The sequence below is a fragment of the Schistocerca serialis genome, chromosome 5 (genome assembly GCF_023864345.2).
Source record: "Schistocerca serialis cubense isolate TAMUIC-IGC-003099 chromosome 5, iqSchSeri2.2, whole genome shotgun sequence".
Taxonomy (NCBI): domain Eukaryota; kingdom Metazoa; phylum Arthropoda; class Insecta; order Orthoptera; family Acrididae; genus Schistocerca; species Schistocerca serialis.
In genome coordinates this window covers 121704171-121731616 of record NC_064642.1, presented here as the reverse complement: position 1 = coordinate 121731616, position 27446 = coordinate 121704171, and the positions used below count along the sequence as shown (strand labels likewise).

Sequence of the window (27446 nt, the reverse complement as noted above, 5' to 3'; positions counted from 1 at the left end):
GAGACATGGCTCAATCAAAATCATTTCAGAAAGCACATGTGGCAGAATTTGAAAAGCAATGGAAGACTGAAAGTAGAACTGACGAAGGAAACTTATTGTCTGTAATACAGGATCATCTGAATATGGCTTTATCAAAGGTGCAGGACTCACACTTACATCCTGTAAAGCCAGTGATTGTCATGAAGACATGAATAGTGATGTATTTAAAAACTGGTTTTTAGATTTATCGCATAGTTCAGTAGAAGGTTGTGAGATTGTCATGGATCATGCCAGTTATCATTTAAGAAGAAAGAAGAAAAATCTTAATTTACAGAGGAGGAGGAAACTGTGCAGTTGCTAGTAAAGAAAAAAATTCAGGCCACAATACAAAAGCAGAAAAGTTGGAGGAAGTCAGACACCACAAACACCTTTCTAATCAATGTGAATTTCACAGCTTAGCAGCAGAAATGGGACAGGGGGTTGTGAGGTTGCCTCCTTACCACTGCCAATATATCCCAATGGAAAATTTGTGCCCCTAGTGAAAGGAAAAGGCACAAGCAAAAATTCAACATTCAGATTGAAAGATGTAGAGAATTTACTTGAAAAAGCAGTTGATGTGTCACAGTGGAAAACTGGATGAGACGCATCTGCACAAGAACAACTTTCTGAAGGAAAGGATCCGAAAAAATGTCATTGACAGCATTGTCATTGTTTCAAATGATTCCTTGGATTGTGAGTCTTCAGAACAAGACAGGCGAATAAACATGTCTGTTCAGTCGTCTGTAGACTGTGTGTCTGGAGACAACTGTTCCAGTGGCTGCGGTAAGGTCCCGTGCGAGGCTACCTGCAATACTCCGTGGCCATCTGCGGGCACTGATGGTGAGGTATTGGTCTTCTTGTGGTGTTGTACACTGTGGATGTCCCGTGCTGTAGCGCCTGGACACATTTCCTATCTGCTGGAATCGTTGCCATAATCTTGAGATCACACTTTGTGGCACACAGTGAGCCCATGCTACGACCTGCTGTGTTTCACCAGCCTCCAGTCGCCCTAGTATTCTACCCCGCATAATGTCATCAATATGTGTTCTTAGAGCCATTTTTAACACACAGTCACCATTAGCACGTTTGAAAATGTCTGCACACTAACTTGCTGCAGCATACTCGGACATGCACCAACGCACCTCTGCGTATGTGGACTACTGCCAGCGCCACTGTGCGACGACCACAGGTCAGATGAACAGCATGGTCATAAACCAAGGTGATTTAAACCCGCAAACTGCCCACCAGAGCATTGTTTCACCATGTATCAGCATTATCCTTAATTTATGAGCATGAGTGTATGTGATCATTCCAATTTAGGGTATTTGTAGTTGTAATCCCTAAGTATTTAGTTGAATTTACAGCCTTCATATTTGTGTGACTTATCACGTAATCGAAGTTTATCGGATTTCTCTTAGTACTCATGTGAGCAACTTCACACTTTTCTTTATTCAGGGTCTAGGGTGTATACGGCCCGGGACAACCGGGAGATCGGGAAAAACCCGGGAATTTTTTCATGCGGGAGAAAACCGGGAAAAATACGGGAATTTTTTAGAACTCTGGGAATTTTTCAGAGTTTTAGTTCTCAATTAATTTTTTTAATTTTGATTGCTAGCAACTGATAGTGTAACAGTGAATATTACTCTTCCTCGCTGCTGCAGAATTATATTGCAGCTATAAAACATAAACAAGAGAAAAAAAATTAGGTAAAACTTAAGTTGCAAAGAAAATGCACCATTTACAACAAAACAATCTGTACACACAAACGTCTGCCAACAACAAAACGTATTAAAGGCTTTAGGACGAAAGACTATGCAGTACTTCATAACAGCAAACTGCTTGTGATGAGCGTGACGTCACAATTGTTTACGTTAACTTCGTTAGAGAAGATGCCACTCGCGCAAGAACTGTACATTCTCACGCTTCTGGCTATTTGGAAGTGTGGCTGTAGCAAGCACCCAGATGCTACCCGGAAAACTTTTTTCTGGCACACAGTGTTTACATTTAGTTATTTTGCTGTTTCCTCTTCGTTTACGGATCTCACGTCATGAAAACAAAATGGACTTCTGCGGCCAGGAGCCATCAATTCATAGATTTCATAGATAAAATAGATTCACATGATTATGGAAGACTAAAATACGTTTCAGTTTTATTTTCAGGTCTTTAACAGTCGAGCATTAATTGCCTTGCAGAACGGTGAAGTTATTTTCGTCTGTTTGCTAAAGAAATTTGACTGTTCTTCATCTTTTCCGCTGAGCCAGTCAGTTTATTTGAAACAAAGTGTTTCGTTCCATACTATTGGCTAGTTTCAACTGTTTGCTGGATTTCAAGTGTACGTTTTCATCTTCTGGCACGTATGGAATTATCGATAAAATGAAATGAGAGTATGGCATTGTTGGCCAGGAGGCCCCTATTCGGGGAAGTTCAGCCGCCAAGTGCAAGTCTTTATTTTATTCAATGCCTCAATAATAAAGAACCAAACACGAGATAATGCAGTATTGGGACTCCAAGAAAATTTACGTCCAGAAAACCACACTGAAAAGCTTAATATCAGGGTGGGACCTACTTCATTGTGAATCTGGACATACGAATGTACACTTTAAGCGGAATTGGTTATTCTAGTATGGTTTACGAAATTCCAATGCTCTTGGATTATCGTGTGATGTTCTGTTTCTTTTACTATGTTATGTAAGTTCTCTTAATGCTTTAAATGCACGAACATACAGGCTGCTCACAGGCAGTAACAACTGTTTTCTGGTGGCCAGTGGCAGCTGAAGAAACAAACCTGTTTCTAATATCTTGCGGGAAAATATTACAAATGGTGGTTTGAAAAGCATCAATGTAAATATCCTTTTACGCAAGATGAATTATGTTACGTATGAGAATGTGCGATGAATTTCTTAAATCATAGACCGCTTGACTGTCTTTTGAAAGCTAAAATTTTACTGGCGGATTTGTGTTATGTATCTTAAAGTGTAACACACGTAAAAAAGACCAGTTGAAACCTTAGCTTTTCTGGTGGCTAATTGATCTTTGAGACTGGTATTATATGTGAAAGCGTATCTTCCCTTGCAGCCACACTTGTATTTTAATTTAAACCATTAACTTTTTCTTGTCGTGTGTTCGTACTATTTAACAGCGGTGTTGCTGTTGAGTGACTACATCGTGTGTTCTATGCTCTGAATACCTGCTTTCATTGGCTGGCGAGATCACGTGGCATGAGCTATGATTGACTTACAAAAGCGCATCGCAATCTTGATTTCAATGCTTCGGAAACTAACTTGCCGAGTTTGGTCGAAATTCAAATTTATGAAAATATGCAGCATAGGCCTACTTATTGCTGCATATAATTTTTTTTCCCCGCTCGCGGTCGTTTACTAATATGCCGGAAATTTCAGGCCAGTGTATGAAACCTTAACCCGTTAAAGGATTGATAAGTTTTACAGCTCTGAGGGAACGTATCCTGTCATTTAACACGGAAAAAGTGTATTTTCATCCGGGAGAAAGTGTATTTTATACCGGCAAATCCGGGAAAAATCCCGGAATTTTTTTTCCTTGTCCATGTATACACTTTTTGCACCACACAGATATCTTATCTAATTCATTTTGGTCATCTGATGACCTTACAAGACGGTAAATGACAGCATCATCTGCAGACAATCTAAGACAGCTTCTCAGATTGTCTACCATGTCGTTAATATAAATCAAGAACAATAGAGGGTCTATAACACTTCCATGGTGAACGCCAGATATTATTTCTGTTTTACTCGATGACTTTTTGTCTATTACTACAACCAGCGACCTTTCTGACTGGAACTCACGAATCCAGTCGCACAACTGAGGCGATATTCCAAACGCACACAGTTTGGTTAGGAGACACTTGTTACTACGACCAGCGACCTTTCTGACTGGAACTCACGAATCCAGTCGCACAACTGAGGCGATATTCCAAACGCACACAGTTTGGTTAGGAGACACTTGTGAGGCATTTCCAGCAAAATACTAAAAGCTTGTTCTCAACAGATAAGTAAGATTCTCAGCCACCTGTGTAATAGCTCTCTGGAACAGGGCATTTTCCCTGATAGACTGAAATATGCTATTGTTATACCTTTGCATAAAAAGGGGGATAGATCTGATGTCAACAATTACCGTCCAATCTCCCTTCTAACAGCTTTATCCAAAATTTTTGAGAAAGTAATGTATTCAAGAGTAGCTTCACATATCTGTAAAAATGAAGTACTAACAAAATGTCAGTTTGGTTTCCAGAAAGGTTTTTCAACAGAAAATGCCATATATGCTTTCACCAGTCAAATTTTGAATGATCTGAATAACCGAACACCTCCCATTGGGATTTTTTGTGATCTCTCAAAGGCTTTTGATTGTGTAAATCATGAAATTCTGCTAGACAAGCTCAAGTATTGTGGCATGAGTGGGACAGTGCACAAATGGTTTAATCCGTACCTAACTGGAAGAGTGCAGAAAGTTGAAATAAGTAGTTCTCGTAACATGCAAAGATCAGCACATTCCTCAAACTGGGGAACTATCAAGAATGGGACTTCCTGGCAGATTAAAACTGTGTGCCTGACCGAGACTCGAACTCGGGACCTTTGCCTTTCGCGGGCAAGCGCTCTACCATTTGAGCTACCGAAGCACGACTCACGCCCGGTACTCACAGCTTTACTTCTGCCAGTATCTCGTCTCCTACCTTCCAAACTTTATCTGGTATCAAGAATGGGGTTCCACAAGGGTCAGTCTTGGGTCCTTTGTTGTTCTTATTATATATTAATGACTTGCCATTCTATATTCATGAAGAGGCAAAGTTAGTTCTCTTTGCTGATGATACAAGTATGGTAATCACACCTGAGAAACAAGAATTAACTGATGAAATTGTCAATACTGTCTTTCAGAAAATTACTAAGTGGTTCCTTGTAAACGGACTCTCACTGAATTTTGATAAGACACAGTACATACAGTTCCGTACAGTGAATGGTATGACGCCATTAATAAATATAGACCTTAATCAGAAGCATATAGCTAAGGTAGAATATTCCAAATTTTTAGGTATGTCCATTGATGAGAGATTAAATTGGAAGAGACACATTGATGATCTGCTGAAACGTTTGAGTTCAGCTACTTATGCAATAAGGGTCATTGCAAATTTTGGTGATAAACATCTTAGTAAATTAGCTTACTACGCCTATTTTCACTCATTGCTTTCATATGGCATCATATTTTGGGGTAATTCATCACTGAGGAATAAAGTATTTATTGCACAGAAGCGTGTAATCAGAATAATAGCTGGAGTCCACCCAAGATCATCCTGCAGACATTTATTTAAGGATCTAGGGATATTCACAGTAGCTTCTCAGTATATATACTCTCTTATGAAATTTGTTATTAACAACCAAACCCAATTCAAAAGTAATAGCAGTGTGCATAACTGCAATACTAGGAGAAAGGACGATCTTCACTATTCAAGATTAAATCTAACTTTGGCACAGAAAGGGGTGAATTATACTGGCACTAAAGTCTTTGATCACTTACCAAATAGTATCAAAAGTCTGACAGATAACCAACAAGTATTTAAGAAGAAATTAAAAGAATTTCTGAATGACAACTCCTTCTACTCCATAGAGGAATTTTTAGATATAAATTAAGAAAAAAAAATATTAAAAAAATTAAAAAAATAAAAATAAAAAAAAATAAAAATAAAAAAAACACAAAAAAATAGAGTAGTTATATTAACTTAAGTATGTTGTTAAATTAACCTAATTATGTCATGTATTGGAAAATTCGACTCGTTCCACATCATTACGAAATATCGTATTCATGATCCATGGAACTAGTATTAATCTAATCTAATCTAATCGAATGGTGTCGAAAGCCTTCTGGAAATCTAAATATATGGAATCAATTTGACATACCCTGTCGATTGCACTCATTAACTTAGGAGTATAAAGAGCTAGTTGTGTTTTGCAAGAACGATATTTTCTGAATTCGTGCTGACTACGTGTCAATAAATTGTTTTCGTCAAGGTACTGCATAATGTTTGAATACAGTATATGTTCCAAAACCCTACTTCAAATGGACGTTAGTGATATGGACCTGTAATTCAGTGGATTACTCCTACTTTCCGTTTTGGGTGTTGGCGTGACTTGAGCAATTTTCCAGTCTTTAGATACGGATCTTTCTGTGAGCGAGGGGTTGTATATAATTGCTAAATATGGAGCTATTGTATCAGCGTGCTCTGAGAGGAGCCTGACTGGTATACAATCTGGACCGGAAGCCTTGATTTTATTTAGTGATTCACATTGCTTTGCAACACCGTGGATGTCTGTTACTATGTTTCTCATCATGGCAGTTGCTCTTGATTGGAATTCAGCAATATTTACTTTGTCTTCTTTGGTGAAGGAGTTTCAGAAAATCATGTTTAATAACTCTGCATTAGTGGCACTGTTATCAATGACTTCACCGTTGTTATCGCGCAGTAAAGGTATTGATTGCGCCTTGCCACTGGTGTGCTTTATGTATGACCAGTATCTCTTTGGGTTTTCTGCCAGATTTCGAGGTAGAGTTTCATTGTGGAAGTTACTGAAAACATCTCGCATTGAAGTACGTGCTATATTTCGAACTTCTGCAAAACTTTGCCATTTGGCATGCTTTTTTCTCTGCTTCTGCTACAGCGATCTGATCTGTTTTATGTACCATGGGGGATCAGTACCGGGACTTACTAATTTATGTGGTATATATCTCTCAATTGCTGTCGATACTATTTCTTTGAAATCATTCGACAATTTTTCTACGCTTACATGATCAGATCGGAAGGAGTGCAGACTGTCTCTTAAAAAGGCATTAAGAGCATATTCATCAGCTTTTTTAAATAGATATACTTTGCATTTCTTTTTGATGGTTGTAGGAGTTACAGTTTTCAGCTGAGCAGTTACTGTCTTGTGCTCGCTAATCCCTGTATTCGTCACAATACTCACTATTTGTCCAGGATTATTTGTTGCTAAGAGGTCAAGTATGCTTTCGCAACCATTTATGCTTCGGTGGGCTCATGAACTAATTGTTCAAAATAATTGTCTGAGAAAGCATTCAGTACAATTTCGGATGATGTTTTATGCCTGCCGCCGGCTTTAAACGTATAATTTTTCCAGCATATCAAGGTTAGATTAAAGTCACCACTGACTGTAATTGTATGAATGGGGTACCTATTTGAAATGAGAGTCAAGTTTTCTTTGAACTGTTCAGCAACTATATCTTCTGAGTCGGGGGGTCCATAAAATGACCCAATTAATAGTTCAGTCTGATTGTCAAGTATAGCCTCTACCCATACTATTTCGCAGAAACTATCTACGTCAATTTCACTACAAGGCAAACTACTTCTGACAGCAATAAATATTGTATTTAATCTCTCCTTTCTGAACACTGTTAGATCATTAGAAAAAATTTCTGCTGTACTTATTTCTGGCTTTAGCCAGCTTTCTCTACCTCTAACTAATTGAGCTTTAGTGCTTTCTATTAGGGCTTGGACCTCTGGTTCTATCCCAACACAGCTATGACAATTTACAACTACAATACCGATCGTTTCCACAACTAACTTGCTGTGTTTTACATGCCCCCTTTTACCCCTTCTGGGTACAGATGTGTGAAGCTAATGATGCCATAAAAATACCGTCTTCTGGCATGTACAATGTTACAAGTGTTTCTACTCCTATGTGATTAGTGTTTATTGTAATTTTTCTTCCTATTCCCTACCTGCAACGTCAACTGATTCCATTCAAACTGGATATCTCAGATTGTTAAATCTTGACTTTTGGTGTTCTGACACCTGTTTCTTTAACTTAGTCATTAATGTCATAGACATCCAATTTTACATTATGCGTGTCATCTGTGATTGCATTTTTGACAATTGTCAATTCCTTGCCAGTGGTTCCCAGAAACTTCTGTGCTTCTCCTATATTTCATGTATGTATTCCTTTCTCGCATTTTCATGTGTATCTACACTATGTGATCAAAAGTATCTGGAAACATGGCTGAAAATGACTCACAAGTTTGTGGTGCCCTTCAATGGCAATGCTAGATTCAATATGGTGCTGGCCCACCCTTATCCTTGATAACAGCTTCCACTCTTGCAGGCATACATTCAGTCAGGTGCTGGAAAGTTTCTTGGGGAATGGCAGCCCATTCTTCAGGGAGTGGTGCGCTGAGGAGAGGTATCGATGTTAGTTGGTGAAGCCTGGTGTTCCACAACATCCCAAAGGTGTTCTATAGGATTCAAGTCAGGCCTCTGTGCAGGCCAGTCAATTACAGGGACGTTATTGTCGTGTAACTACTTCACCACAGGCTGTGCATTATAAACAGGTGCTCGATTGTGTTGAAAGATGCAATCGCTATCCCCAAATTGCTCTTCAACAGTGGGAAGCAATAAGGTGCTTAAAACATCAGTGTAGGCCTGTGCTGTGATAGTGCCACACAAAACAACAAGGGGTGCAAATCCCCTCCATGAAAAACGCAACCACACCATAACACAACCGCCTCTGAATTTTACTGTTGGCAGTACACATGCCGGCAGATGACATTCACCGGGCATTCACCATTCCCACACCCTGCCATCAGATCACCACATTGTGTACCGTGATTTGTCACTCCACACAACATTTTTCCACTCTTTAATCGTCCAATGTTTACGCTCCTTACACAAAGCGAGGTGTCGTTTTGCATTTACCGGCGTGGTGTGTGGCTTATGAGCAGCCACTTGACCATGAAATCCAAGTTTTCTCACCTCCTGCCTAATTGTCATAGTACTTGCAGTGGATCCTGATGCAGTTTGGAATTCCTGTGTCATGGTCTGGATAGATGTCTGCCTGTTACACATTATGACCCTGTTCAACTGTCGGTGGTTTTTGTCAGTCAACAGACGAAGTTGGCCCGTACGCTTTTGTGCTGTGCATTTCCCCTCATGTTTCCACTTTACTATCACATCAGAAACAGTGGATGTAAGGATGTTTACGAGTGTGGAAATCTCACGTACAGACTTATGATACAAGCGATATCCAGTCACCTGACCATGTTCGAAGCCCGTGAGTTCCGCAGAGTGCCCCATTCTGCTCTCTCACAATGTCTGATGACTACTGATGTCACTGATATGGAGTACCTGGTGGCAGTAGGCTGCAGCACAGTGCACCTAATATGAAAATTGTATGTTTTTGGGGGTGTCCAGATACTTTTGATCACATAGTGTATTTGTATTCCAATAACTTCTACAATGTGCACATGTGTTCTTGCATTGTATTCTTCATATTCTTCCTGAAAATCATTGTGCAGTTTATTGGCTTTTGCATTTCTCCACTTTCAGAATTTCTTATCCTGCATTTCATGCCATTTCCTGAATTCGCCATCAGACATTTTTATGAACTGTTCACCTTTTTGCTCTACCCATGTGTCAAATTGTGGCTCTATCAAAATTTTCATTTATGGAAAATTCTCAACAAAATACGATTGTTTCATTCATACCCGAGATCTTACCAGCACTGCATCACGTCCAGCACCATAAAGTCACAATTGAGGCAGGTGGTATTGAGCATCCCCCAGCGTTCAGTATTAGGTTCTACACTCTTTTCAATGTACGTAAATGATATGCCATCAGTTTTGTCCTACTGCAAATGTCCTATGTATGCTGATGGCTTCTACTTTTATCTAAGTGCAAAACCCATAAACCTGAAGACAGCTATTAAAAAATCTCAATACCAACCTGTGTGCACTACCAAAATGGGTATGGCATATAGGATCAAATATCAACCCATCCAAAACCCAAGTGGTACTGTTTGATCATTCTAGGCTCATTATCCCTAAATATCAGGGATTCCTAACATGTTTAACCCTAAATGGGACAAATATCAACTTCTCCCTTTCAGCAGAAAGTTAACAAGTAATAAGAGGTCAAAATCTAAAATGGATAGAGCACATAATTGTAATGTGCAAGAAGGCAGCAGCATCTCTCCGTACCCTGCAAAAATATAAAAAGTTCTTCTATTTGGACCTGAAAATGAAATTTGTGCAAATCCTTATATTTCAGATTATTGATTACAGCGATGTTATCCTGCCGGCCGGAGTGGCCGAGTGGTTCTAGGCGCTACAGTCTGGAACCGTGCCACCGCTACTGTCACAGGTTCGAATCGTGCCTCGGGCATGGATGGGTGTGATTTCGTCAGGCTAGTTAGGTTTAAGTAGTTCTAAGTTCTCGGGGACTGATGACCTCAGATGTTAAGTCCCATAGTGCTCAGAGCCATTTGAACCATTTTGATGTTATCCTTCGAGACCTTTCTCAGGAAAGTTCATGTCACCTGGAAATGGCTATGAATGTCTGTGTTCATTATATCCGTGATGTTTGACTCTTTGATTACATTTCACCATCACTTGCACAGATGTCCCGGCTGCGTGCAGACAAGCACAAAGATTTCCAAGCCCTCTGTCTTGTCCCCTGTCTTATCAATGAGCACTGGACCTCGTATCTCTCCTCAACCTTACCGCCCTTGCCTGAACAACATGGCACAAGTACCCATTCCTATCAGAGCAAAATCCTTTCCATCACACTCCATCACTCAGTCACCTTCTTGAAGTCCTTCTCAGTAGCAGGAACTCGACAGTGGAACAACCTCCCGCATTGTATTAGAGAAATAAATAACATCTCCAGCATTGGAAGATAGCTAATGACATATCTACTAAAGCAACAATAAGATTACCATTGTTCCTGTACACACTCATTACCTTTTAAATTTCCTTTTCCAAGAACTTACTTATCAGAAAACATCTGTTTTGTAGACCAATAAATTTTTCTTTTATCTGCCACTATCATTATTGTTATTAATGTCACAATTGTCATCATTACTATTATTATTATGTATTTATTATTATTATTGTTACTGTTATCACTGTTAGTGGCTCCAGCTGCAGTAGAACAAGTAACGTCAGTATTAACTTTGTTAGTTCATAGTTAGTATAATTTGCTGCACCATCATTTCAGACCCTCAAATCATTGTAATACTAGTTGTCACATTAAAATGATTATTTTCTTAGGTAACTCCCCTTATGGTGAAATATGTACTGTGTTTGTGAAGCCCAGGTCTGATATAAGAGAGGGTCTGATGGCCAGATCAGATCAAGTTAAAGAAATAAAAATAATTCATGTTCCTTAAAGTTTGGCGTAAGTGCTTTCTCAGTTCTTCTGTCTTTGTATTCTGTTGTGAAATAGCTTCCACTTTTCTCTGTAGTGTCTTGTTGCAGCTTTTCTAATGTAATAGACCAACAACCTGAGACATAACACCCATTTTAAATTAAAATTGTACTTGCAGTGTTTTCAAGTTTAAATTGATCTGCTATGTGGCGGCACTATATTTTGCAATTGATACTGTCAAACTCAAATGTATTTCGTTAATTTATTGAGGAGAAAAATGAATGATGTTATTGCAAAATGTGTATATAGATTCTGCGAAGTCACTGACTTATGCCAGTTTGTCGAGAGATTTCTAAGTGACCACCGCACAAATGAGTTTAGTAAAAATAACAAGATGCTCTCTCTTTGATGGAGATCTTTGGAGGTGGCAGTGGAAGACTTTCTGCTTTGTTTGATGTGGAGGTATAAAGGCTGCACAGTGGTGTGATGGCTTTTCTTTGTTCTGTTGTAACAATCTCAAGATATGAATAAAACATTTTGGAAACTATAAAAACATGCATAGTACAAATAAATGGCATGTAATTAACTGCTTGACCAGTGGTCATATCACCAAGAGATCAATTATCCTTTGCATAACAGTGGAAGCAGGTCAACTCACAGCACCAGTGATAGCAGAAAGAGAAGAGGAACTTTTTAAACCACATTTTTTAAGCATTAACATGTGACATTCATGTTGCATATTCTTGGCCCTTAGGGTCTGAGTTCCTCGAAGAAAAACGGAGCAATCATGAAGTGTGCTATGAAGCCACATCACACATGATGTGTTCACTTTAGAGGGGAACTTCATGAAAGTTTAGTGACAATCCCCAAATGCATCAATTGTGAGTGTTCACTGACCCAGTGAGCATAAAGTTTGCTTGACCACTCCACAAAGTGTTCCAAGGCCACATGGCCTTCAACCCTTGCAAGAAATGTAAGAGCAAAGTCTACTCAAATGTCTACATCATACATCAAAAATTGGTGAGTAGTATGAAGTTAGTATGGATACCATTTCACAATTGTTGGCAGCACTTTTCCAACAGTGGACCATGGAATCTTCAGCCATAATGACATAACCCGTGCACTGATTGAAGATTGCATGTTGCATCCAGCATTCTCAGCCATGGAAAAAGTAATTTCTTCAACAATTTGTGGTGCAATTGGTTGGCGGCCTGTCACAGGAGCAACGGACTTTCTTATCATGTTCTTCAGTCCTGGCGCAGAAAGACAACCTCTCTGTAGTCCTTTAATGCATTGATACACATGAAGAGCAGTAGCATTATTGCTGTTGTTTTGGTACAACAGCCTTATGATTAAAGCCCTGCTCACTTTGTTCAGACCCATGTTGATTGTCTGCAACTGTAATGCACACTGAAGTTTGTGTTTCAATCCACGTTACTGTGCCAGTACTGCTGTCTGATGACACTAACACTGCTAACAACACAAACCTGCAACTCACAGCTGAACATCACTCCTATAAAGTTGGGTATCCATGTGGTAAATAGTTTTCCATCTAGAGTGGCTCAAATAGGAAAGGTTTAATTCTAACCATCCTTTAGAAACATTAGTGAATGTAACAGCTGCTGTTATGAAAGGCTGATTCAGTTTGTGAGTGTGGTTATGCAATTTTGTGCATGTACATATTAGGTTTCACAGTTTGCTGTAATTCTGTTATAAATATGTCACATTTGTTTAGTGAGCAAGAACTTTTGGAAGCTCAAGAAGAAGAATTGCTGAGTAATTCACCTCACACCTTTTTTTGGTATGATAATTGAGGTGTCCAAAAGCAAACTGCATCAAATCCACATTTTCTTTAAAATGAGTTGGTGCCACCATTTTGTTTCTACCCAAAACGTTCCTGCAAAAAATCCTATAATTACAAAAGTCAGTTTATCCACTTCTGGTTGTAAAGCAAAATTGAGTGAATCCATTGTGTGATGAAGTGGCAGAACTTGGTCAATCCTTAGCAAATGCCATTGTCTAAGAAGGTATGAAGATGCAAAACTCACTTTGTACACATTATGTATTTTGTCTGAATAATGCTGCTTTTCTGGTTTATTGCTTCAAGAACTTTAGTTTTGAGCCTATGTGTGGCAGTTTCATTAAGTTGTCCCAACTGAGTGCTACCACGAAACAAAAAGCATTAAGATATCTCCAGTTAGCTAGCCATATTGGTGCATTATTCTTGGCTTGGTTTGTTTGTGAGTGCATGGAGAATGTTTATATATTATCATTGGATAAAATAGCAAGTAAAATATCAAGAGTGCTTTATCAATTCCTCCATAATCATGGATGTTAATTACGGAATGCGTGTATAACCAGCTACAAAAGGTAAAGCCCATAAAAGATCAGCAAATCCTTCTGACTGCAAGAGGAACAAAACAAAGTGCATGAGGTAAGATTCAAACATCAATCCACATATTTTGTGCTATTTCTCTACAAGGAAATAATAAGAACTTCATTATCAGCATATCTGTAAACATTTATTTATGCTGCAATTTGTTACTTTCATCAGGAGTTGCTCAACCTGGCAAGCATCTGGGCATGGACATTGGACGGGCTGGTTGGCCTTCTTCTTGAGTGGGACTCTGCACTGGAGACCTGCCTCAGCCTTAAACACTTCATGACTGTGATAGCTCATGATGTGTGGGTCACCACAGTTCTTGCACTTGGGAGGGTGCATCTTTGGTAGCAGGCATTTCACACATGCCTCAGGGAAGTTGCAATGGTGTGCCACATGTTACGGCTCTTGGCACTGGAAGCAGTGGGGCAAGCCACTCTTGATCCATAGGTGTTTGATGGTGGCCTGAGTGTCGGCCACCCTCTTCACCGAAGAGATCGTCTTGTTCTCCTCATTCTTGTTAGCGATCACCGGGAGTGATGGTGACTGTCTCTGTGAATAGATGGATTTGATGCACATCATTGAACACACACCAAATCCAATGTCATCCAATGCTTCTTCTGAGAGGTCTAGATCTACACTCTTTGAGAAACCCTTGAAGGCTGCCTTGATAAGATTGTCTGGGGAACAGCATAAGTGTAGAAATGAAGTGACAGCTCTGCTGCCTCACCTGTGACCTTCTTGAAATCTTCAATATTTGAGAGGTGGACTCGCACATTGTCATTTCCTGCTTCCCTCACAGTGAAAACAGCTGCAGTCCACTGGTTTGAGGCACTCCAGGAATCCTTTGTAATCCTTAACCTGCATGATGCTGGGAGGAAGTCAAAGCTCAGACTGCCTGGCAGGGATTGTCGGATTGGAGCTTGCCATGTCTTCTGTGCATTTGCTTCCACCACTTGCATGGCCAGTCTCTGCTGCCAGTGGTTGATCCCAGTTGGTGACTGGGGTGATGGTGGTCACTTCGGTGGCCAGAAGTTTTGGTCGAATGGAAAAGGTTATCAGGTCTAAAGTCACAGTTACCGTACCAACTGAGTGCATTTAAATGTTCAACAATCACAGAATAGTTTTCCAGCTAGGAATAGGTCTCACAATCAGTGTTGGTAAGATGCAGTTGCTGATGCCATAAAACGACCTAGTGGCACTTCAGATTTGCCCCTATGGAAAGTATTGTGATAGCCAGAAGTACACTTGGAAACATATTATTAAGAGGTGAAGCGACCTACAGAATGGACACTGGTGAAGGAAGAGGGACATGCAGATGAGGCAAATGTTATCCAAATTTGAAGAGCTTTCGAGGAAGCAAAAGTGAGGGACATTGATTTCCTGGTAAAAAATCATTTTGGACAGACCTGGGAAGTAAACAAAAATCTTTGTTTCTACAGAAATATAATCTGTGCTGTGAACAATGTAGAGGAGGACGTTTTAACTACTTCCAAACTTTTGTTAAATGTCACATACTTTTTAATCACAGTCAGATGAAATTATTAAATCATTTTCTTCTTTTCTTTGTACCAGCATTAAGGTGTCATTTTGCAGTTATATTATGTTAATATATGCACTATTAAATCATTTTCTCCTCTCCTTTGTATCATTATTAAGGTATCTTCTTACTATTTTGTTATGATAGTATGTGCACACTCATCTCTGTGTTAGTGAAACTCTGTAGATCCTTAGGAATGGGTACAATACTTGGTGAATCCAAATTATTTTAGGTTGTAAGTAGTAAAAGGAAAGCCAAAAATTTCAGGGATTGTCAGAAATATACTCCTTAGGTAAACATAAACCTACAATGCAAAGGAATTTCAAATATCTGTCCTACAAAGGAAGTAAGACGTTTTTCATGTTTCCTGAAAAAAAAATGTTCTGATGTGTTCACTGCATTTTGCTTTTGGATGCCTCATTTATACTTTCTGTCATCATTATTTTAAAATTTGTAATCTATCAAAGAACTAAAGTAAATATGAAAAGTAAATCTTTTAGCATGGTAGTGTGTGGTACGCTTCAAGACAGATCAATTACATATGTGCCATAATGCTTTAAACAATGATGTAAATGGCTGGTTTTCTAGGCCTGACATTCTTCTAAGTGGCTGGTCTTCAAAATATTGGTTGGAAAAGTAGTAGTTACATTGATTTTGGTCTCAATGGCAATTTGCTTCCAATGTTTTGTGCTTTTTCAGGGCATTTCGAAGTGCTGCTCCCTGCAAAACATTTCATTTCATCGATGTTGCTTAGGTGATGCTGGCTGTGAAATGATATGCAACACTATTAAGAACTCACCTAACATACGGACAATAGGAATGTCTGGATGCAATATAAGTGAAAAAGGAGCATATCACCTGTACCTCTTACTAAAGGTAAACTGCTTATATGGGATTTGTTTAGAGACTTGTAATTTTAGCAGTGTTTGTTCAGAATTATTGTCCAGTACTGGGAAATTCTAGTACTGATCGAAATTATAATGAAATTAATTTTTTTAGTAGAGTAGATTTCCATGATACGTTAGTTTCAGAATCAGGTGGAAAATAAAGCACACTGTTTTTTCTTTATACAAAATGCCATAAATGCCCAGAGCCAAAGACGAATAGTCGTGTAAGTGAAAAATTTGGAAAAAAGGAATAGGAAAACAAATTTCTAATTGTATATACATGTTGCAGGAAAATCATATATTTGAACATTGGATGCTTGAGTACAATGAAAATTATAATGAGGTGAGGTGTTCAAATCTGAGGTTTCAATGAGTAGGGAACTCTTCATCTTTCACAGTGTAAAATGTTGCTCTGAGACTGATAAGTTTTTTTGAAACCAGATTAAAGAACACATCACTCAAGAGACCGAGATAAAAACTAGAAAATAAACCAACTGGTTTGCAGCTTGTTCAATAATTCATAGTGTTGCAATAGGGAGAGCATTTGTTCAGTCAAAAATTATTATTGCATTACAAGTTGGCCAGCCTAATGTGAAATGAAACTTTTTTAAATGGTGGTGGCGAAATCATGTGTAAAGAGGAAAGAGAAATTAGGAAAAAGGTTAGAAATAGAGGACATAAAAAGTGCAAAAGGGGAAAAGTGAAGAACAAATAAGAATGACTAAAAAAGGAGAAAAACAAAATGAGAAAAAGGAAAGAGGATAGAGAATGAAAAAGAAATCGGAAAAAGAGGAGCATGGGGTGGGGAAAGTAGAAGGTAAACAAAAACAGAACAGAAATGTGGAAGTGATACTATTTATGTCAAATCGGGATTCAGTCATTGGAGGATAAAATCTTCCCTACTTTTTCCAAAGTTCTGGTAGTGGAAAAAAGAGTACGAACATCATATTTAGTGTAACAAATATCCAACTTCTTACAATCATGTTTGAAGAAATGATATGCTACAAACACTTGTTGTACTATTCTGATATGAACATATTTAAACCAATCTGTCAACTGTGGTAAACCCACAGTTACCACTACCTTTCACTCTGTATGTTGTGCCAGCTGCACATGTAGTTGACTGCACCGTCACACCACAGATGCGCTTCAATGCACTGAGCTAGGGTTCGCTAGCTGCTCATGCGGGGATTGACACCAGAACCTCCACTGTAGGCCTCCAGTGTGAGTCTACAACCCCGGCTGCACACACCATCTCAAATCTAGCACCATCAACATCAGTGATGTCTACACTTGTCTATATGCAGGCTAACATGAGCCTCTATGCCTTGCTGTCAGATGTTACATATCATGCAGCTCTCAAGATTTGGATGTTGTTACACTACTGACATTGTATTGCCTAGGTGCAGTTTCATGTTATTCTACATTATGCCATCATGTGCTGCAGCCTACCCATAAACAAGTTGTAAAAAAACAATGTTCATTTGTGTTGTGCGAGAGCTGGTTTCTCAGGATGGGACAGGATAAGGTTACGATTGAGGATGGGGCCATAATCAGTTACTCTCGGTTGCACAACAAATACATAAACTTTATTTAAAGAAATTAAAATTTTAAAACAATCTCTTAAAAAAACACAATTGACTGTATGATGGCTGAAGGCCTTATCACAGAAAAAAAATTCCACTATTTTAGGGCCAAAGGCCACCAACAATAACCTCAAACAACAAATGACTTAAGGCCTGAATTAGAAGTCAGAAGAACAATTCCAAATAGCACATATTAAGATAAATACTTCGTTTTAAAACAAACTGTAACATGGCTGAAGGCCTTATTATAAAAGAAGTGATAAGGTGAAATTATTGCTCGGCCGAGGGCCACACACAACTTCAAATCACCAATGGCTGAAGGCCTGAATTAGAAGACAGAAGAACAATTCCAAATAGCACATTTTAAGGTAAATACTTCGTTTTAAATCAAACTGTAACACGGCTGAAGGCCTTATTATAAAAGAAGTGAAATTATTGCTCGACTGAAGGCCACAAACAATTTCGAGTAACAAATGGCTGAATGCCGGAATTAGAAGTCAGGAAAACAATTCGAAATAGCACTTTTAAAATAAATACCTTGCTTTTAAAACAAGTTTGCTTAAAAAAACTTACTGTAACACGGCTTAAGGCCTTACCATGAAAGAAGTGAAAAAATTGCTTGACTGAAGGCCACACCAACAATAATTAGAAAATTACAAATATCCTTAAAACAAACATCACAATCAAAGGAATCAGGACAAGCAGTTCTCAGCAAGTGATCCAAGTGTTGGCCTGGGAAGGTAACTCAAACATAAGGTAAGGTGAGACAGGCAGCCAAGAGTTGTACTCACGTAACAGAATGGCTACTCAAATTAGGGCAAGAGCGAAGAAGCAGACAGCACTATGTCTCCAGAAAACACCCAAGGCTGAAGGAAACACTAGAAACAAGCTAGACCTCCCAAAAAATTATGCAAAGTACAATACAAGAGGCTGTTGAATTACAAGCCGTGTCAGACAGTATCAACATGATGAGGAAAGGTACACTGCCGGAAAACTACGCTAACCTCCAGGGCAGGTAACTGGGGTGTTAGCGGCCACAAGGCAGAAAATACCGCTGGTTGCACTTCACTAATAAGAATAATACTAAATTCAGTGATGAATATTAAATAGAGAAAGACAGCTGCAAAATTTCAGCACCTTGAAACACTTCACTTGTTGTCGCCAGGCTCAGCGGCCCTGGAAGCAACAACCCACTGACCAAAGTCGAGCTTTCAGAATAGTCGAGGTTGGATTAGCAGTTAACTCTTCACTCAACTTAAACTTCCAGGGCTCGGTGTGCAACGAAGTCATCACTCTCGCAGCTACCCCTCATCGATCTGGCAGTAGCAGCATGCCGCCTGCGATGCCAGCTTACCCTTGCGCTGCACGTACCTGCTGGCTGCTGCACCCTCAACCAACCTGTCCGTTTGCAACTCCTCCACAGATCCAGTACGCAGAGAGCATTAAAATAATTGCTCATTCAAAACCACAAGTTACACAGAGATCTGAGAAAACAGTTCCACCAACTCACAATACTAAAACCAGCCACTGTGAAACAACACGGACAAATTATAAGTCTGCACAAACACAGAGAAGCCAGAAGCGGTCAGAAGACCAAATGCACATCATCTGCTGTGACGACCGACCAAACGACCAACCATTGGTCATCCCACTCAAGTCATGCACGGAAAAGATCCCAGTATAAATTGTCGACTGACATCTTATTGCCATGAGGTCACGTCGATGGATGGACGCACACACACAAGCGAAAGTTCCACTACTCAAATATCACGGTCCATTCAACTAAAACTCGCTGAATCTGGTCCTTGACATGGTCATGCACTCTTGCGACCACATCCTTCCGTCGGACAGAGCATGTGTGTTCCCAGCGGTCGGTAAAGTACTGGCTGTCCGGACCTCACTGCTGTTCCATCCCGACTCACTTTCTCGACACACAACGACCTGGAAACACTAGAGGCCGCTCCAAAGATGGTACCACAGTATGTGCTATCGATAAGTGCTGCTGCTGCCACTCACAGACAGACAAGGTGAGCAAATGTAGTGGCGCCAGTGAACACACTAAGAAAACGAGACGCCACTATCGATATTACAAGATGCCAAGCTATGAAAGGCATCAACGCGAGCCACACATGGCTCATTGTTTTCCATGACACCAGCAATCTTCAAACAACAACAAATCTCAATCTGTTGATATTGCTGCACAGCTTTAGTGTGTTTGAAGAATGGCATCATGAAATAATTAATATTTATTTGTAGACCTATCTGGAAATAAATAAATATTCATTACAGACGGTTTTTCTTGGTTTCACAGTTTTGACTTTAAACAACAATAAATTATAATTCCTTTTATTTGAAGTTTTGTTTTGAAGCAAATAAAGTATTGTGAAAACTGTTTGTGATGTTCCACAGCAGAAGAAATCTGAATCCAACTGTGGCGCCGATAGTTCGCATCGACCACGAAACTTAATATCTGTGAACTCTGTGCTCTGTCGGGCCTCCATCTAAACTTTACTTTAGTCAGGTGTTTGTTATACTTCATTTTGTACAGGTGCCGTGTCAAGTGTAAATATATACAAGCTACGACATATATGGGAATTAAGTTTTCTATATCCTGATTACCGATCCTGTTCCCATAGTGGTGACCCCGCAGTTCATTCATGTTTCGCGTCTTCATTGCCGGTGTTTATGCAACAGGTTATATGCACTATGCAATGACCATGCCAAACAATGCCTTGTCCGAAAATGTGGAAGCACAACTCCGCTCACCGAGCTTCGTTGTTTCTTCGCCAATGATGTATTCATCATTTACGCATCCGCCCCAGTAGCTGAGTGGTCAGCGTGACGGATTGCCGTCCTCTGGGCCCGGGTTCGATTCCCGGCTGGGTCGGAGATTTTCTCCGCTCAGGGACTGGGTGTTGTGTTGTGTTCATCATCATTTCATCCCCATCCGGCGTGCAGGTCGCCCAATGTGGCGCCGACTGTAATAAGACCTGCGATATGGCGGCCGGACCTGCCCCGCGAGGGGCCTCCCGGCCAATGACGCCAAACGCTCATTTCCATTTCCATCATTTACGCACAGTGATTTGCGTTCTCAACCAACGCCGTGTGCTAACCTCATTAGTTTTCAACGGTCGACAACTACGCTGTCAGAGTGATTAATGGACTCAGGCTTTGCGTCACTGGATTATGCCCATCCAACAGTGAAATGTGAACAGAACAATATTTCAAATTGTCTCTTTTCAAATTGAATGTTTCAAGAACAAAGTGATCTCCATTTGAATACATCTTTAGCCATCCACCGGCATGCTATATCAGTTACTGTCGGGCCGTGTGCAATGCCGCCATTACTACAAACCACGCCAGATCCGTTCCGCACATGTAGTGGTCCAGTTGTGTCCAATTTACATGCACAATTGAAGTGTTTCGCGTAACATGGACCCCTTACCTCGCCTCAGTGGTCCACCACATGCACTACAGGCATCTTATGCATCAGATAGTTTCCATGTCAGTGGCGTTCTTAACCCCTCCTGCCTCCCCCCCCCCCCCCCCCCACCCCACCCCCTTCCCCACTTGTGTGGGTCCCCGTTTTTGGTCGCTCAACTCCCTACCGCTCCCACAGCACCGCCTGTGTCTGCCGCGCTGGTCTCTCACCCCGTTCTGGAAGCGGGTTGTTTCCATCCAGCACTCATCACTCACGGTCCAGTTTCCAGGCCCCCCTCCCCCCCCCCCCCTCCCATGTGCCACCCATCCGCCCGTTTCCAGGGTACGGTCCGTGCCTGCCGCGCCTTGTTTTCGTGACACACAATCAACTATGCCAGCTACTGCTATTACGGATTTGCTCACCTGGTTTAAATCTGGGCCTACCGTGCTGGCCTCTGACTTCACCTCAGTTCAGCCGCTACCCCAGGAGACACTGAAGATGCCGTTGTCACCCCCTCCTGGCTGCCTGCCGAAGCTACTGCCCTTATACGAGGACAACCCGGCATCGTGGTTCTCGCTCATTGAGCATCTGTTCGAGTTACATCATGTGTCCGATGACAACTCAAAGCTTTTCTGCCTCATCACACACCTCCACAACCACTTGGATTTGATTTGTGACCTGCTCCTTCCACTGCCGCCTGCACCAAAATACAAGTTTGCAAAGAAGACTATAATGGAATGACTTGCCTGCTCACCGCAAGAGTTAATAATCAAGATTCTGTATGAGGAGCACCTGGGGGAATGCACCCCCTCACAACTCTGGCACCACCTTCGATTGCTTGTGAACGAACATACCATCCCTGATGCCATTCTAAGGGCTGTGTGGTCTGCCAAACTACCTACCGATCTACAGATCCATGTTACCACACTCGTTCGAGTCCATTGGCTCCTGCCTACGCATCACTGACCAGTTGTATTTGCTGCTGTGGCAACATCAGCCAGTTCATTCTAGAACATTCGTTGGCACAGCCACCCCCGCATACCGACCTTCGGCTGGCAGAGGCAGGGCTCACTCCGCCGTCACCTCATCTGCTTCTCCTGGCAGCGTCGGCTCACTCTCTCCGCTGTCTGAGCACTCTAGGATTGCCCACGCACTTTACGTACCGGTCTATTTACCAGAACAAATCAACGAAGACAAGCCGCCCCTGCTGTCACAGTCTCCACCTCCTCCTCACCGTGCTCACCCTTTCTGCTGGTACCACAAAGTGTTCGGCGATGGCGCCAAGAAGTGCAGATTGCCATTGCAACATCCAGACGCCGACCGCAGGAACTAAGAGACGCCAAGTCCTGCGGGGAACCTAACAGTCGTCGTCTTACATTACACTCCATACACTCGTCTGCCTGGCCGATTGGTCGTCTCTATGTGACTGACATTGCATCAGGTCTAGCTTTTCTGGTCGACACTGGTGCTGATGTGTCGATCATACCTACTTCGATGGCTCCACCCGCTTCTTCACAGACAAAAGTCACTTCTACGAGCTTTCAATGCAAAGACGTTACCTACCTCGGGCTCAGTAAAGGTTAGGGTGACCCCATCTCCTTCTCTACATTTTCCGTGGACATTCTACATTGCCAACATCGATGAACCAATCCTTGTTATGGATTTTTTGTCTCATTACGAACTATCTCGGAATGTCGTACGGGGTTCAGTGCTCCACCATCCTATGAACACTCACATACTGTGCACCCGCACCTATGTCCAATGCTCTGTTTCCACCGCAACATACGATATCATACAAGAGTGCTCTGCCCTCGCGGGAAACATGGTGACCCGCATTACCGACCTACTGTCACAATACGACTCAGCTATACAACTTCGCCAGGACAATGAGAAGCTGAAGCAACGCATCACATCCACTTACAGCGAGCTCGTTGTGGCTCGTACCTCATTCTACAACTGCAGTCCATAGCGCTGCCACCTGAAAATGATTACTTGGCCGAGTCTAGTTCGAACTCTCACCAAGTTAGTCCACAAACTTTACTTACATGTGACATTCCACCCCCCCCCCACCCCCCCCCCCCCCCCCCCCCCCACCACCACCCTCACCTCATCCAGTGCTGTGTGTTTCAAACAGTGCTGCTAATGACAGTCGTGTGCGCATTGCGACCACGCCATCCTCTTGGATCGCTACTGCCCGTCACCGGCCACATGACCCAGCAGCCATTGTGGCCCCACGTGTGACACCAACGCTGCTCTAGCTCATGCCGGTTGTCCCGTGCAAGGTTAACAGTGGACAGTCGTCGCCCATTCGCCTTCGCTCGGCACTGCACATGCACCCACCCCCTTCACACAAGCACATGCCGCGCTCCCGTAAGAGACATGTGACTTTCGTGCTACCTTTCCCCACTCGCACTAACGGCTGCGCCTCATCGCACCCTACTCGTCCAAAGACTTGTCTCCAGGACGTTAACCAAACTTATGGTTCAAATGGCTCTGAGCACTATGGGACTTAACATCTATGGTCATCAGTCCCCTAGAACTTAGAACTACTTAAACCTAACTAACCTAAGGACAGCACACAACACCCAGCCATCACGAGGCAGAGAAAATCCCTGACCCCGCCGGGAATCGAACCCGGGAACCCGGGCGTGGGAAGCGAGAACGCTACCGCACGACCACGAGATGCGGGCAACCAAACTTATATGCAGTTCTCAGTTTCTTTCATCACCGATGGAATGGCACACAAGATAGTCACCACTCGCTGCCCTCATATTAGGCATAAGGTCCGACGTCTCAACCCCATCAAGTTGCGTGCGGCCCTGCAGCAGATTAATGAACTTTTGACGGCAAGTGTTCTGCAACCTTCAGACAGCAACTGGTCTTCGCCAATCCACCTCATCCCCAAACACGATGGATCTTTTTGAATGTTCGGCGATTACAGACGCTTAAACGCTCGTACCATCGTGGACAATTACCCAGTGCTGAACATCAGTGACTTCACTCATATGTTATTGGACACCATAATTTTCAGTGTTATTGACTGTAAAAGCGCCTACCACCAGATTCCTGTGGCGCTGGAAGACATTCCTAAGACAGCCGTTATCATGCCGCTCATTTTATTCCAATACCACTTCATGCCGTTCAGCCTAAAGAACGCAGCACAACATGGCAACGTTTCATTGACTCTATCTTGTGACAGTTTAAGTTTTGCTTTGCTTATCTGGACGACATTCTTGTTTTCAGCAGCTCAGCGGAGGAACATGAAAATCATCTGTCTACAGTCCTCCAGACCTTGAACTCCAACGGAGTCGAGGTACACAAAGACAAGTTTCAGGTGCGCCAGGCGTCAGTCTCCTTCCTAGGTTACACCATCTCCGCTGACGGAATACAGCCTCCAAAATCTCATGTGCAGGCTATCACGTCTCTGCCACCCCTGGCTACTTACAAAGAGCTATGCCATTTCTTCGGCACCATCAATTACTATCGTTGCCATCTGCCTTCCGCCACCACTGTTCAGGCACCTCTGACTGACACGCTATCAGGCAAACAAATTTCCAGTATCAAACCGGTCTCTTGGACTGCTCCAATGCTAGAGGCCTTCAAGGCTCTGAAGACTTCTTTAGCTCACACTGTGACTCTCACCCACCCCGACCCCTCAGCTGAGTTATTCATCACTAAGGACGCCAGCGACATCGCAGTGGGGGCAGTGTTGCAACAACGCAAGGGCAACAAGGTTTCTCCCCTTCATTTCTTCTCCAAGAAAATATCTACTGCTCAGAGAAAATATTCTGCATTCGATAGAGAGCTGCTTGCTGTTTATGAGGCAATCAAACATTTCCTCCCCGACGTCGAGGGACGCTAATTTTTGTCCTCACCATCCACAAACCACTGGCAGAAGTGTTCTGCAACCCACCTTAGGACCCATCCTCTCGGCGTTACCGCCACTGTGACCTGGTTTCTCAATTCACAATGGATGTCTGTTACATCAAGGGTGCAGATAACGTTGCTGCAGATTTCTTCTCGCGGATCAGTACTGTTTTCTGCATCGTTGACCTTTCTGATCTGATTTCCCTCCAAGCTTCTGATGAAGATTCTCAGGCTCTCCTATGAGACCCACAAACGTTACTTGTTTTCACAAAGGCTAAATTTCCTGGCGTTTCTGATGAGGTGTGGTGTGATTCTTCGATCAGCACCCTATGCCCTTTGCTCCCACCTGGGCTGTGCCGACAGGTTTTCGATGCTCTAGCCCACCCGAGCGTCTGAGCCACCACACATCTCGTGTCAGAATGTTTTGTTTGGAAGAATATCAAACAGGACTGTTGAACCTGGGCACGCAGCTGTGTCGCTTGCCAGTGCAACAAGATCAGCCGCCACATCTCCCCGCCTCTGGGCAAGTTCGACATTCCCGCAGGACGATTCTGCCATGTACATATTGATCTGATTGGGCCTCTTCCTCCTTCAGAGGGCCATAGATATATCTTATCAACTATCAACCGTTTGTCTCACTGGGTCAATGCTATCCATCTCCCTAACATTACTGTCAAGATGGTAGCCAAGGCTTTCATTGGCTCATGGATCACTCATTTCGGGTGCCTGATCACTATCCCCACCGATCCGGGTCAACAGTTTGAATCCTCCCTTTTCACCATCCTCTGTAATATCTGTGGTATTAAAAAAATACACACTGCCACCTATCACCCACAAAGCAATGGGTTGGTGGAGAGATGGCACCACACCCTCAAGACCGCCCTTCGATGCCATGATTGTCTCTGTTCGGAAGCTCTCCCGTGGATGCTACTTGGTCTGCACTCGACATATAAACCTCACCTACAGGGGACTATATCCGAATTTGTTTTTGGTGATAATCTGGTCCTACAGGGGGAACTTATGCTTCCCCAGGTTAGCGAGGATCTTCCCCCCTCGCCAGATTTCATTAGCCAGATGCGCACGCATTTTCAAGAAACGCATTTGCACCCACCCATTAGTCACTCACCGCCCGAGGCTTATATTCCCACCGCACTTTCTGACTGCTCTCATGTCATGCTACGTGATGATGCAGTTAGGCAGACTCTTCATCCTCCTTGTCTTGGCCCCTACTAGGTCCTGTGGCGAGGGGACACGGCTTTTGATATCATGATTAAAGACCGCACACAGACAGTTTCTCTGCATTGCCTGAAACTGGCTTTTGTTGATCCTCATGGTCTCACACCACCGCAGTCAGACTCTGCAGATGACCCATCCTTGATCGAGAACGAAGACGTGCTCCCATCAACCTCACTGGACACCTCTTCCGCCGAAGACTGTTTGCCACCGTTCGCTGGTTTCCCGACGTTGCCCCCTGTTTCACCCTGCGCAGGTTTCATGCCCTCACCTCCAATGTCAGACACACACACACACCTACTATCAGTTTGTCCTGCAGTGTGCCACTGCACTGAGTGAACGACGTTTCTATAGTGGCGTTCAATGACCGAGTGCTCATTCTTTTGACAGATACCAAGGTCCCGCCATCAGACGGTCCCTTACACGTCAACACTGCACACAACCTCACACTCCTGCACGAGTGTGACCAAGAATCTCTACATGCTTTTATTTCTACAGACGGCTCGATCCACTTAAGGGCCACACACGCCTCCACTACGCCATCGACCGCCCTGCCCGCTTACTCCCAGGCTGGACGCCGTCTCATCTGGCACGGTGGCTGACTGACTACGAAGTGGACCTGCCTCTCACTGCTCCGCCTGCACAACCCAACTCATTTGAGATGGAAGTACCTGTGATGCGCCTGCCTACGCGCACAAGTGACAAGTGTAAATATATACGAGCTACGACATATATGGGAATTATGTTTTCTATATCCCGATTACTGATCCTGTTCCCATACAACTAATCCAAACATGTGTTTTATGAGTAGTATTAGGGAAGTATGAAAATCCCTTTGCCAGAAAGCAAATGATATTACAATGCTCTGGCTTTCCAAACAAATCTATGATGTTCAAGTTTCTTCATCTTGGTATGACTGCTGAGCCCTATTTCCATTTTAATCAGCTTACTGTTATCGAGACTTGTCCTCTGTTTACAATTTTTTACCTCTTAAACTTTTGCCCGTTATTGAATTAACTTCTTTGATGCCTCAGAATGTGTCATATCAACCTATCCCTTCTTTTAGTCAAGTTGTTCCATAAATCTCTTTTCACTCCCAATTCATTTCAGTGCCTATTTGTTAGTCATTTGATCTAAATATATCTTTTCCAGAACTCTTTGTTAACTCAGCATTTCTAAAGCTCCAGTTCTCCTCTTGTCCGTGTTGCTTATGGTCCAGATTTACTTACTGGTAATGCTACCACTCTTGATGTTGCGATAACATAGCAGTGCATGTGAAATTTTTTATCAGTGATAGAAATGATGAATTCAGAATCTGAGGTGTGTGTGAAAAGTAAT

At 42.2% G+C, this 27446-nt stretch overlaps 1 protein-coding gene across 1 annotated transcript in view; it reads left to right on the top strand.

Annotated features, from left to right (window-relative positions):
• The window catches only part of LOC126481787 (centrosomal protein of 78 kDa-like), a 220826-nt gene that overhangs the window by 71834 nt on the left and 121546 nt on the right, over positions 1-27446 (top strand). The window contains exon 4 of the mRNA XM_050105742.1: positions 15814-15990. Within this exon, the coding sequence (XP_049961699.1) occupies positions 15814-15990 (177 nt within the window). The remainder of the gene's footprint in view (positions 1-15813; positions 15991-27446) is intronic.